At 41.3% G+C, this 13377-nt stretch overlaps 1 protein-coding gene and 2 long non-coding RNA genes across 8 annotated transcripts in view; 1 reads left to right on the top strand and 2 right to left on the bottom strand.

Moving 5' to 3' along the window:
• The window catches only part of NCKAP1 (NCK associated protein 1), a 61100-nt gene extending 60696 nt beyond the window's left edge, over nt 1–404 (bottom strand). For all 6 annotated transcript variants that reach the window (XM_061348037.1, XM_061348038.1, XM_061348041.1 and 3 more), the window contains exon 1: nt 182–404. In XM_061348037.1, the coding sequence (XP_061204021.1) occupies nt 182–289 (108 nt within the window). In that variant the 5' untranslated portion in view covers nt 290–404. The remainder of the gene's footprint in view (nt 1–181) is intronic.
• LOC133209409 (uncharacterized) overlaps nt 1–13377 on the top strand; it is a 360513-nt gene that overhangs the window by 339212 nt on the left and 7924 nt on the right. The window lies entirely within an intron of this gene.
• Nucleotides 7729–13276, bottom strand: LOC133209386 (uncharacterized). The gene is made up of 3 exons (XR_009724665.1): nt 13173–13276; nt 9136–9329; nt 7729–7918 (listed from the first exon to the last, which is right to left on the bottom strand). It is a non-coding gene; the product is annotated as an uncharacterized LOC133209386 (long non-coding RNA).

Genomic DNA, 13377 nt, shown 5'->3' with positions numbered 1-13377 from the left:
ACAGCAGATGCCCGCCCTGCCCGTCGGGCCCCGCTGCTAGGCCGCAGCGCAGCCGGGTTAGCCCCAAGCCGCGCAATGCCGACGGAGCGCCGGGCTGGCTGGGGCCCGGCGGGGAAGCAGCAGCGGCGGCGATCGCGCCGGAGCGGTTCCATACCCCGCCTCCCCGCCGGGGCCCCCGCACCTTCTTGATGTTGTAGAGCCGGGTGAGCATGCCGACGCCCCGGTCGTTCAGGATGGTGAGCTTCTCCGCCAGCTTCTGCTGGCTCGGCTGCAGCACGGACCGCGACATCCTGCCCCAGTGCACTCCGCGCCGCAGCCAGCACGGGACCCGCCGCTCGCGGACCCGCCGTGGCGCGGCCGCCGACCCGGCACTCCCGCCTCACCGCCGTGCGCCGCTGCCGGCCTCACTCGCTGCTGCCTCCGCGGGGCGGGGCCACGGCGGGGCAGCACAAGTCACGTGGAGATGTTCTCGGGCGCCCCCTGCCGGCGCCACCCGGGATCTCACCGCTCCGTGCTCTCGGAAGCGCCTCCACAGCGGGCAACCACCGGGGGCAGACGAGGGGGCCCCTACAGGTGGTGTCGAGTCATAGACCCATAGAATCAACCGGGTTGGAAAAGGCCTTTAAGATTAAGTCCAACCGTTCCCCAGCACTGCCAAGGCCACCACTAACCAATGGCACTGAGGCCTCGTCTCCACCGTGTGTGAACACTTGCAGGGATGGTGACTCCAGCACTGCTCTGGGCAGCCTGTTCCAATGCCTGAGCACCCTGTGGGGAAGGAATTGTTCCTAATATCTAATCTGAACCTCCTGGTGCAGCTTAAAGCCATTACTCTCTTATCCTAAAGTCCACGGCTGGCTGCTTTAGCTGTGGTTTTTAACAGCAGACCCATTGAGCTGCATTGCAGCCCCAAGGTGTGTGTGAAGAATATCCATTTTTCTTCAAGGTTAATTACAGAACCTGTCTGTAGGGGTTTTTTTAATCAACTGCAATTGAGACCTGAAGCTCAGAAAAGCATTGCACAACTATCATCATTCAGCGACCTCCCACCACTTGTGCAGCCAGACAGGGGCTCTTCATCAGGTAACTGTAGCGATAAGACAAGGGGTAATGGGTTCAAACTTAAACAGGGGAAGTTCAGGTGAGCTCTTAGGCAGAAGTTCTTTGCTATGAGGGTGCTGAGGCGCTGGCACAGGGTGCCCAGAGAAGCTGTGGCTGCCCTATCCCTGGCAGTGTTCAAGGCCAGGTTGGACACAGGCGCTTGGAGCAACCTGCTCTAGTGGAAGGTGTTCCTGCACGTGACAGGGAGTTTGGACTGGATGAGCTTTAAGGTCCCTTCCAACCCAAACCAGTCTGTGGTTCTATGAAATACCATTTCACCAATTAGATGAGTCTTTTTTATTTTTTTTCTCTTGAAGCCACAGGAGCAAAAGCATAGATATTTAAGGAACAGTGGTATTTCCATGCTCTGAGTGTCAACGAGAGGCTTCCATGAGAGCCACCCGTCACCACAACCTGATACTGAAACAGTTGCATTGCTGAGTGGCCAGCACAGCCAGCTGGCATGCAGGGCTCCTGACTGCAGTTACTGGGAGACAGGCTTCAGAATCAAGCTTCTAATCTCCTTTTTTTTTTTTTTCATAGTGGCACCACCATCTGTGCCTTTTTTTGCATATTAATACTTTCATTTAATTTTCAGGTTGTATTTTCACATTACAAATCAGAATCAGAGGATATCCATCCTTAAACTAATGGATTTTTAGAAAGCATAGAAATGAATGTGAGAAGCCTAACTGTAATTAAATTGTTACTGGCCTCCTCCATTTTAGCAGTTACAAGATAATTTATGATTCAGAATGAAACCAGGAAGCAAAAACTTAGAGTTTCAATCTGATGTCTGCTATTGACTCATTCTCTGGCCTTTATCAGATGATTTTCTGCCTCAGCTTTGTGTCCAAGAGTCGGGAATACCTGGGAACAATGCCGTAGTGATTTATTAGGTTAGACCTGACCTTTCACTATTGGGGTCAATGGAAAACATTAGAAGCATTCAGATAGCTATTTAAATTTATAAAGCATAAAATGCTATGTAATTTCACAGTATTTAATGTATAATATCTATAGTAATATTTTTACATAAACACCTTCCATTATTATTTTTTTAAATATCAAATATAATCTTTCTAGTTGCAATTTAGATGTTTCCCGTGGAGTTGCACTGCAAAATAAGAACAAATACTACTATTGAGAGCCATTTTTCTGTTTCTCACCTACAGCTAAAACAACAGCAGCCAATTTTTAATTCCGCATCCAATTATTTCTGTAACCATACTGAGTCTTCTAGAAGTTTAAAACATTAACAATCACAGAATTTGTAATTTACATGGTGCCAAGCATGTGGAATATCAGCATTGTGACATTGTGTTGGGCATTTTTGTGCATCATATTAAATCATCTATGATCTAATATCCCAATCTTCCTTCCTTCCTCTGGATTTACTAGAAAGACTATGGATTACAGTGGAGTCAAAGTAACTTGGTTTTGATTAAGTTTGGGCTTACAGAGCTCACTAGAGGCCCTTCAAGCTCTCTGTAGCTACTAATATAGTTTTCAATGTGAAAACAATCACAGTTGCTCTCTGCACTGCACAGATAACAGGTTGATGTACAGAAGGCAAAAACGACTCTCTTGTAGTAATGACAGAGCATCCTGTTTTTAACTCCCACACTATTCATGAGGCTGTTTACAAGATCTTATAAAGAGCACCTCTGGTTGCTATAATTTTTTAATCAAATGGTGGGTGCTGAGTTAGCTGCCTTTCTTGAAAACATTGAATATTGGAATAGGGAAAGGATAGTATCAGTAAACAAGAACTGATACTAGCAATTTTTGCTCCTATGCAGCCATACAGACCTAATACTAAATAGGTTATCTGAATCGCCACTGTAACGTGGTCAGCCAGATTATTAACAATAGCCTTCTAACACGCAAGCAGATACATTAAGCCAAAAAATACTCTGTTTATGTACAGCCTGACCAGTAGACCAAATGTTTTCAAGCACAGAGTTTCCCCTACCACACTTTATGAAGTGAGGGCTTTTCAGCAAAGGTATCAGTGAGGTACCAAGACCTGATTAGGAATGGAAGTCATACCACATCTCAACTCTAACAAGGACATGGAAAGAGAGTTCAAAACTCAGCAACAGAAGATGCTACTGCCCATGCAGACACAAGATACTGCTGATGAACTAATGTGATGCCAGCATCTTGCACATCTAAGTGTAAGGACTGGTGTCAAGCTTGGAACTACAAAGCACGTGTTTTTTTCCTCTTGCTTTTAAACACTTAATGTTTATTAGAAGGAGAAAATGTGCACATCTAGAGAAGATACGGTATAGCTGAAAGTTAGGTTTCATAGAAATTACATAAAAAACACTTGGAAACTTTTGCTAAATGTGAAAGGAGAAATCTCAGTAACAGAAAACAGACATCACCCAGACAAATTTCGTTAACATGAATGAATGTATTTAAGCAGTCAACAGTTTCATCATCATTTTAATGGTGGTTGGGTAAAGCCCATGCTGTCATACTACTTTTGCTGCTACAACTTTATGTAGAAACTGCAAAAGTACATGTAGGTTTTTGGCAAGAAGATTTATTTAGATTATAAAAACGTCTGCATTGTATAATCTGGGCTCACCAGTCTAGCAGCAAATGTAACAACCAAGTGGAAATACAAGCTTTGTCAGTAACAGCATAGCTCTTACAGGTGTGGCAAAATTAAACTAAGGGAAGAATTAGGCTGACAATTATTTTTAAAAGACATAACTACTACTGGCTTGATGATTTATTAATGATTAACATTTAAACAGCTTTCTGCATTTATTCCAGACATAGGAGTTTAGGGCAAGTTCCAAACAGCACTTAGATTGGGGTGGAGCTCTGGTCTGGTCCTTTTAAAGTTAACTTTCTGGTCCATTTGGGGTTTAATTGTGCTATTCGCTATGGGGCTTTCAGACAGTAATGAAAATGCTGTTTGAGAAGCTTTAATAGAATAATCACCAAGTTGCTACACATGTATCAACACTACTCGGTGTTCAGTGAAGCACACAAATGGTATATAAAGTTTTTTAGCATTGCTACCTTGTGTAATGGACAATTTACTTCTGCAGAGTAGACTGTATTGCAGCTTAAGTATCTACCACACATCAAGCTTACATTTCTGTAGAAGTATTTCTCTTATATACATTACTTTTCCTGTGTGCATTTCTTTCTGCATTGGTTTAACTTCTTCTGTTCCGGGGACTATTCAAAACTCCATGACCAGTGAGTGAAATGGCAGCTCTCAGGAGCTCCACTCTCCGTAAGTGATTACAGCACAGTCCACTGCATAACTTCTGCCCCTTTGGCCAACAGAAGCCAAGAAGCAATTTTTACAGACTCATTTTGTTTAATATTTCCTTTTCAGGTAGAAACAATTCAAAACACAAAGCCAAACTGTTACTTGAACAGATCTGACTTCTTAAATGGTCATCATAATCCCAATTATTTGTCTCATGCCATAGTATTTATTGTTAATAATCCATAAATATTTTTATATTGTTAAACTTGTATGTAAAGGCACAGAATCTGAAAACTTTACCACACAAAGTCTGTAATATTGTTTAGATCACCTCTAAAACTAATAAATAGCATTGAACACAGTTGCCTTTATCAAGCAGACTTTTAATCTTATCTGAAGCAGCAACAGGTTCAAAAGACTATCCCCACTAAACCTAGCTGACAGTCATTATATTTTAATCTATAATTTTCTTGATTAATCCAAACCTTTTTCATTATTTAATCTGTCATGAAGCCGGTAGGTCTGCCATTTCCCATGTTCTCCTTTTTCCCTCTCTAAAGGCATTTTAATCTATTGTCTCATTAGCATACAAGTTCATATGTGTGCCACCTCCCTGTTCAATTTTGTGCATGTCTTAAGTCCTTCTAGCTGAGGCTGTACACGACATACACCAGTTGCTCAGAGATACCAGGCCTTTGAACTTAAAATAACATGAACAGCAGACAGGGGTAACATAAAAGAGCTGTGCAAAGCCAGTCTGAAACAGAAGGTGACTACTACAGCAGTGATTTTCTCATGCGCTTCAGGAACCTGCTAATTTGAGAATGCATGAGCACTTTTGCTCATACTGGAAGAACAAGTATGATGAGCACGCTCCAGAACTTCTAGTCTGACACTGTGCAAATGAGCCTTGATCAGTAGAGAAGGAGGTTGCTAGCAACACTTAAGAGCTAGCTTTCTCGGTGTGTCCCAGGTTCATGACTAACCAGTAATCAAATGTCAGTCTGGTGGCTATGGAAGTTTGTGACGGCAGGAAGAAAGTTGGCTACCTGTGAGCTATCACCATGGGTAAACAGAGTGAACTCAGAAAAGTATTGGTGGGCTAAGAGTTGTCTTGTTTCAGCCTGAAGCAGTGATTACTTTTCACACAGAGGTGGAAGCAAGATAGCAGATTAGATCCAATTGTGTAGTTTCAGAGTCAGGATTGCAGTTAACTCTTCCAGAGACCATTAACAAATGGATTAAAGTTTTCTTGTTGGCTATGAAACAAAGTTTAGGAGGATTGGCAGAATGAGTCACCCAACTCAAATTAAGGTCTTGACCTGGTATGGGTGTTGACCTTAAATTAGGTTTCTACACAGGTGTTACATCACCAGCTTTAAAAACATTCTGGTAAATACTGAAATTAGAAAAGGCACTGGATTAGGAGTCCACCTAGATTAGAAATCGCATTTTAATTGCAGTTTCCTTACAGGCTGAAGAGTCAAGAAGAATTAACAGTGATCTTCAAGATGTCTGTGAGGCCCCTAGATAGACAGGATGCCTAATGTGGTTACAAATCTTTATCATACAGATGAGTTAGCCTATGTTAACTGCCCACCAACCTGACTAAATCATGAGTGATCAGTGCTCTCTTTGAAAGTGGGATGTGGTCAGAAACTTGTGTGTTGATGTTGGAATAAAGATGACAGCTAGTTGAACAAGACCTATTAAGGTGGTCCTGCAGACAGAAAAATTGTGGGGCTTCTGTTGGCCACGCATCTTCATCTACCTACAGAGCCTTCTCTGGCAGTCACATACAAGCTCAGGTGTCCTGACCTACTTTAGCCTTTGTTAAACTTCTCAGATAAATGGGGCAGCGCCATGGACTAATGACTGGCTACAGTTATGAATGTACAGAAATAACCTATTAGAGGTTTCTTTGTCTCCTCTCTTCCTCCCAGCAGAAACCAGGGGAATAGCATGTACCTCTTTAAATGCAATAGCCTTTACAGTCCATCCAGCAAAGATTAAGAAAGAAATCCTCTGCCTTAAACTTACCCTATATTTAAGGGAGGAAAATTTTATCCAAGGAACACCCCAAAAATAAAAGGTTTTCCCCTGCACTGTTTCTAGGAATTAATTTATCAGTCAGTGAGGATCCTGAATAGTGATTACAGCAAAAATCAAGCTAAAGTGTTCACTTTGAAAGTCTGAGGTTTACATTTGACAGAACAGGCCAACTGTAGATTTTTATAGATAAAATATCCCCAAATAACGATAGATGCATCTGTCTCAGTCCTCACAGCAAAAATAAATGTACTTTCTTTGTTAACACATGCAGTATCACATTACAAACTTAGTTATGCTGGTAGTATCATCAATAATATTGACTAATAAAGCTTTACTCCCTCACCTCTAATTTGTATTCTCTTACAGTTCACAGATACAGCCTCTTCGGTCAGGGATTTTATGTAATTAAATATGAAGTGATTTTATGGAATTTTTAAAGTTTATAATGCTAAGCTTACTCATTTTTATTATTCACTAGACCAGAAAGAAAATAAAAACAGAGGAACTTGATCAGACCAAAAGCCCATGCAGCTCAGCACCATCTCTATCCAGTGGCCAAAGAACGGAGCACTAAGGAAGAGTGTCAGAACAGGGAAGCACATTCCACTGCTTCTGCAGAATTTACTCCCAGACACCAACAGTTTTGTGGCTCAGGGACTTTATGAGCCAGAGACACTGTCTTGCATTTAATACCTGTTGATCTACTTCTCTTCTTGTGAATATGTCCATTGCCTTTTGAACCCATTAAAGCTTTTAGGATTCTGTAAGCAAAGGCTCACTTAGCTTAACTGTGTCTTGTATATAGGAATTTGAAGAAATAACATAGGTCAGCTCCTGGCTGCTAGACTGGTATTTTGAGAGGCAAAGGAAAATTAGATCTCACCTTGTTAGTGAGACGGAAGTTATTAGAGATCTGTGGGCTGGCTGGATCAGGCTATAGACGCAGAATGAGATAGGGCACAAATCGCTTAATTTTCTTTCCCTGCCTGCAGGGGATTTCTTCCCACACACAAGCAAGCAAGTAAATGCAATACTAACAGTATGCGAAGGCAAGAAAAGGGCATGCAGAGGAACTGTATTCTCCAATATTACTATTTTTTTCAGGAAATGAGGTGCTATGCTGATGCATGTTCCACTTCACCTTAATCCCTACTTACAGAAGGCATTTCCTCATGGTAAACAGTAAGAATAGGTCCTACTTCTATGTCAGGCTAGGAGCATATACAAAGTAATGCTCCTGCTGTTTTTGGTTTATGATCCTGACTAGCAGGTCTAATGGTTTCCTTCTGGAACTGAAGCTAGAAAAACTTACTATGCATCCTGGTACAAATTGCAACAATATTTTGTTATGCCTGTGGAAGCTACACATAAGCTAAATCTACACATAAGATGCTATGAGAACTCTGAAATAAATTTTGACTTTACCTTCTTTAATTTTAACTTTCCAGGTTGTAGGCTTGGTCTTTGCTGCAAGAGAAACTTCTGGTGACTTTTGTTCTAAAGTAGCTTTCATGTCTTTGACCACTGAAATAAATCTATAGAAAAACAGGAAGTCTGGGAGACAGATTAATTTCATTTGTACAGAAGTAGGCTTCTAGAAGCTGCACAGCAAAATGGAAATTGCTCTTTGAGTGTTCAGATAAAAAGCCAAATCGTGAGTAGTCATAATGGTAAGCCATTGAAAAATCATAATTTTACCTTTTACTTCACCCGTGCCCTTTAAAAAGGAGAAAGGAAAACATACTTTGCGTTTCAAAGGACTTGAAGAGATAATAGAAGCTCACCTATTTATCTTGAAAAGCTCAGATTTTTCTCTTATATTTTTAAAGGTCCTGACCCTTACAGGTTCTTTTCAGGCCTTACTGCAACGTTCATCTTAAGTAGTATTTTTTCTGAAGTGAAGGTAATCTGAAAATGAAATAACACAGAAATGGTGGGGAACAACTGACTGGGTGACTGATGGTCTATGATAGCTGTTGAATTACCCATCACTCCTTCACAGAGCAGCTAGCCTGACTGGAAGGTGTTTTGGATGTGTACATTTGTATTAAAATGGGTCATATTTTTGTAGTCTCTTATTAGACTGTTCCTTACCCTGATTAACTTTGCCTGTGTTCCTACTACTGAGCTGATATACCTGGTTTTACACCAAGGTTCATGAGCACGTTAACATTATGCATATATATATAGATAGATAGATAGATACAGATATTCGCTCAGACATGGCTGCACTGGAGAAGAGAAACTTGAGTGCAAACAGGAGTGGAATTCAGATCCTATTTACATAACACAAACATAAGTTGTGCCAGATCTTCCTCACACCAACAGATCCCCAGAGATACTCCCTATGGCTATTTATTAAACATTTCAGGTTTGCCTTCTACCCTGCTCCTCAATGCTCATTATTCAACATAATCCGTGACACACTATAAAAATATACATCAGTGAATCAGCCTGCTCATTTGCATGGATTACTCACGAAGTGTGGTGAGAGCAGAAAGGAATGTCCTGATAAGTATTTGTAGGGCCATGGCTTTGGTTATGGGCAGGGCTTTGCCTCTGGGGAGATTTCCCTGCAGCAATATGAGAAGATATGACAGTGGAAATACCACCGTTTCAGGCTAACTTTGTAAGAATAAGCTAACAATGCTGCCTGAAATAAATAAATAAAATAAAGAGAAGCTGCCTACCCTTCATGCCAGGGACAGAAGATAGCATTTGGAAGAGGTCCACATACTTACCAATATTATTAGGAGGAACCACTGGGCCTCTGATTGTTCATAGCCTTTTGCAGCATGGAATGGGTTTTCTTATGCATGTTGCCAGAGACAGATCACCAACTCAGTCTCTCAGGCTACAGACTCAAAGGCTTGAGGAACTGTCTTTATTTCCAGGCATGGCCAAGATGCATCCTTTGCTCTTAGCTGAAGAAACACTGCATAGGTAAAACCGGTAAGAATGATGCAGCATACATTAGAATATTATACATATATTAGAAGCATACATATTAGAAGCATCGCATTAATGGATGTTTCGATTTGTATGTTAAAGGGGTATAGGAAGAGAGAATATGTAAATGTGTCCTTAGGATATATACTACTTCTTACAATGGGAAATCTTATGCAGCAGTAAATGAGCACACTTATGCAGAACTAAAGCACTCCAAAAAAAAATAAAGATGACTCCTACCACCTCTGGCCTCATCCTATTCTCACACACAAGTAAAGGTGAGTTATTCAGCGAATGTGTCTAGAGCATTTCATGTGTTACAAATTGGCAGTGACAGAAACCCAGAAACAAACCAACACCTTACACTGAAGCTGGGCTCACTAACAAATAGGTCACAATACATGTAACTACAGCAGTATGTATAGGAATGTCCTGTCAACTTTTTGTTTTGTTAACTTCTGTACACAGCCTTCAGCATGATCCTGCTTCCCATAACTTTCCCCATTTGGACCAGCTACTATGCCAATACTTTTTAAATGCCATGTGCTTAACAATTTGCCCCTGCCTTCACCCTACTTCCTGCTACCCTAGAAGACAAAAACCTCAGTGATGTAGTGGTTTCAGCACACATAACTGAGAACCCTTGTGGACTTTTCACTCCACTATATTGAGTTCCAGAAGAGGCCTTGCTACAAACTCATCCTTACCCATAAAAAGATATTCCAAGATTTTGTCTAGACTTTGGTAGCTTTTTAAGGTCGTATATTTCAATTCCCAGTTAGGGTGCCACTTAAGACAGACTTTCCAGGCACATTACTGGATATCAGGATGAAAAGGTAGTATCTGCAGTCTTGTTGAGGATATGGGATGAAGGTACATAACCAACTGGAAAAGAGGATAAGTCATTCTCCACCAATGTAACTCTCACTTTGCTTTGACTCTAGAACATTCCTTCTGTGCCCATCAGAAGCCTAAACACAAGCAGACAAGCCTAAAGGGTAGAAAGCACAAGGATAAGAACAAATGCATGGTTGTCTTTCAGCTGAAACCCCTCTACATGAGGGAAATGGCATGGAGCACAGGCACATGCCAAGAAAATGCCTGTGAAGGGAAATGTGAGCATGTCATGCTCTAGCCATGCTTCTGTGTACCATCTTGCTCTGTTGCTTAGGGTGTGAATGATCCTGAGCTTGTGCCTCCAAACTGCTTGCTTTTTCAGAAACAGAAAAGACAGCAGGAGTAGGCACCACATCTTGACAGCTTTGCAAAGCTGGAGCTTAGACTCTGTGTCAGGTAGGGGCTTCCATGCTGTGGGGGGCACATTCTGGAGTGTATAAGGCAGACTAGTCATTGCTAGAAGTGCTTATATGTGTGTTGGCATAAATGGTGGAGAACTAGTTACTAAGTCAGGAGGCTACTCCCACTCAAGTCAGTATGGACAGGAGCTGCCTGTTCCAAGGGGACCAAGTATCACGGAGTGCTTTGAGAAGAGTCGAACAATTTAAAATTTAAGCTATTCTTTGTACTTGTTTCAAGTATGACATCATCATCCTTAGATACTGTCATCCCCAAATATCACAATGCACTTCCAAAAAGGCTTACTGGAATTTTATACAATAGCATTATTTCTATTTTAAATACCTCTTGATGCATGCTATGGTCACGCTTGCCTTTCTCATCACCAACACTATATTCATGATTCACTGTCACCCTGTGACCAACTGCTGCACACAATTATTTTAACCTCAGTTATTTTCAGCTAATGAACATACAGTCTGCAGCAGAGGCTTCTATTATTAGTTAGATATTAGCTGACAGTATTTCGATTTTTCCCAGATTTCTCTTATTCCTCAAAGACATCTGGTTACTTCAGTTTGAAATGTGAAGTAATTAGTACACTCATTAGGGTCTGAGTCTCTGCTTCAGTCAAATTACTGACATAAGCCATTGACTCAGTTTTTGGTGCATTTTACAATCAAGTTCAACCCTTCAGCATGCATTTTTCAGAGTGCAAGGTTGGTTTCTCTAAGTCAGCTATCTAGAATGTCTGGTTACCATTTCTCTCATGAAAGCTAGCTCTTTTGCACTGATGATTACAGGCAGTAGCTGGACCAAAATGAATAGTGGAAGGAAACAAAGGCAACAGAAATATAATATATCATCATATGAGCTGTGTATGAGCTACTTTCTGTAATAATTAGCATCCATGTTACAGTTTTTACCCACTAGAACAGGTTCTGCTGAATTCCTGGCAGATGAAACAGAAGAACCTTGAACTTAAAAATGACTTAAACTCTACTGCGTTTGCATTGGTAGCTTATTCAAACCCTGAAGATCCAGCAATACCATAAATGCATTCAGCTAATGAAGAGGAGGCAGCACCTCGCTCCTGCTGTATCTTTAGAAGTATCTTCTACCCTCAGCAAAGCACGCAAGAGGAAGCATTTATCTGTGAACCGAGATTCCAGTTTTAAACTCTACTCTCATTATTATCTTCTCTTCCATCTTGTGATGGAAAATATGAACAATTAACAGTAGCATATAAATGCCTGTATCACAAAAAAATAGTGTCTGAATATTCAGGATAGATCTAAGACTCGTGATATGGACGCACTAATAATAATGTACTAACTCTGCATATAAACATCTACCGAATATTTGGATTTCGGAGATAACAGTAGTAGAGATTTCATGTCCAGCAGGGACCCCTGGCGTTTAAAGTAGTTATAACAATGATATTCCTAACAGAATGAATCTACTTTGGGATCAGCTGCGTTTCTCTGTTCACACATATTGCAGACTCTTCCTCAGAGGTTAAGGAAAAACAGATAGTTAAACTTGGTTTAACTTCTGCATTGTTTTAACTGCTAAGAGCCACAGTCCACTTTCAGAGAGGCTACTAAGTACCATAAAGAAAGTTACAAGAATGCTTACTTGTATTTAAAAATTCATTTTTGTTGCAGAAAGTGATTACTGAGAATTATGTTTTGTCCTGGAGCTTCTGTTTTGCACCTTTGTTACTTCGATCTCTGATTCAGCCAACATCTCTGCTCTGTTCCTCCCCCTGCGTCTTCCTTGATTTTATCTCTTGGTTTAGACTCATGCTTTTCCAGGCAGTGTGCAGGGTATTCTGCCTTTTTCATTTGAACTTGATTTTATGTCTAATTCCCATCAGAAGATTGTCTCTGGCATTCCTGGAAAAACTTTTGCTCTTGCCGTTCCTAACACCGCCCTCTGCTTCTCAAATCGGCAATGCATCTGCAGACCTCTTTACATGGAACTAAGGTGGCTTTGTTCTGTACTGCATTCTAGCAATTATCAGAAGATCTTTTCACAGTCATCATACCCTGCCATCACAGCTTTGAGGAATATTATAACATCAGAGGGGATGTATTGTAGTAACACATCTTTATTCCAAAACCAGCATGAAGGAATCTAAACCCCCCATATATATTTGTTACAATTTGCATTTAATTCAGATTATATTTAAGGCATGATTTAACAGCATTACCTTTCCACTCCACAAACACAAATTCCCCATACTCATATGCTAGCTGTGTAACACTACAAACAGCACTTTATAGAGAACGTGTGTAAACATGGACATTCAGTGGCTGGGGAATAAAGGAAAAACAGGCTCACCTTGCCTCCTTTTTATTCCTATGCTGCTTTAATGGTATCTGCTACGTTCTTCGCTGGGACACCAAAACCCCAGAAATAATAATTTAAAAATATAAATTTACCCACTCCCAAAGGTTTAGTTGAACCCAAAACTTTCTCCCAGGCTTGTAAGTGATAAACAAAAATCAGTGACAAATCTGCGACTGACCCCACCACAAACAAGACCGCCCTTGAGGGTGGCCCCAGCGCCTCGCAGGGAGTTCTGTGGCATACTGGCAGCTCCGAGGACACGCGCAAATGGGGACGGGAACGATACTGGCAACAATGGACCTGGACCTGGACCTACACCACGGCCCCTTCACTGCGCTCCCAGCCATTGCGCGTCGAGGAACCGCCCCCGAGAGGCCGGCAGC

This window comes from Neopsephotus bourkii, unplaced genomic scaffold (genome assembly GCF_033783945.1).
Source record: "Neopsephotus bourkii isolate Nb327-2 ecotype Australia unplaced genomic scaffold, CSIRO-AGI_Nbou_v1 NB_335, whole genome shotgun sequence".
Lineage (NCBI taxonomy): Eukaryota > Metazoa > Chordata > Aves > Psittaciformes > Psittacidae > Neopsephotus > Neopsephotus bourkii.
This window is presented reverse-complemented; position numbering and strand designations above follow the sequence as displayed.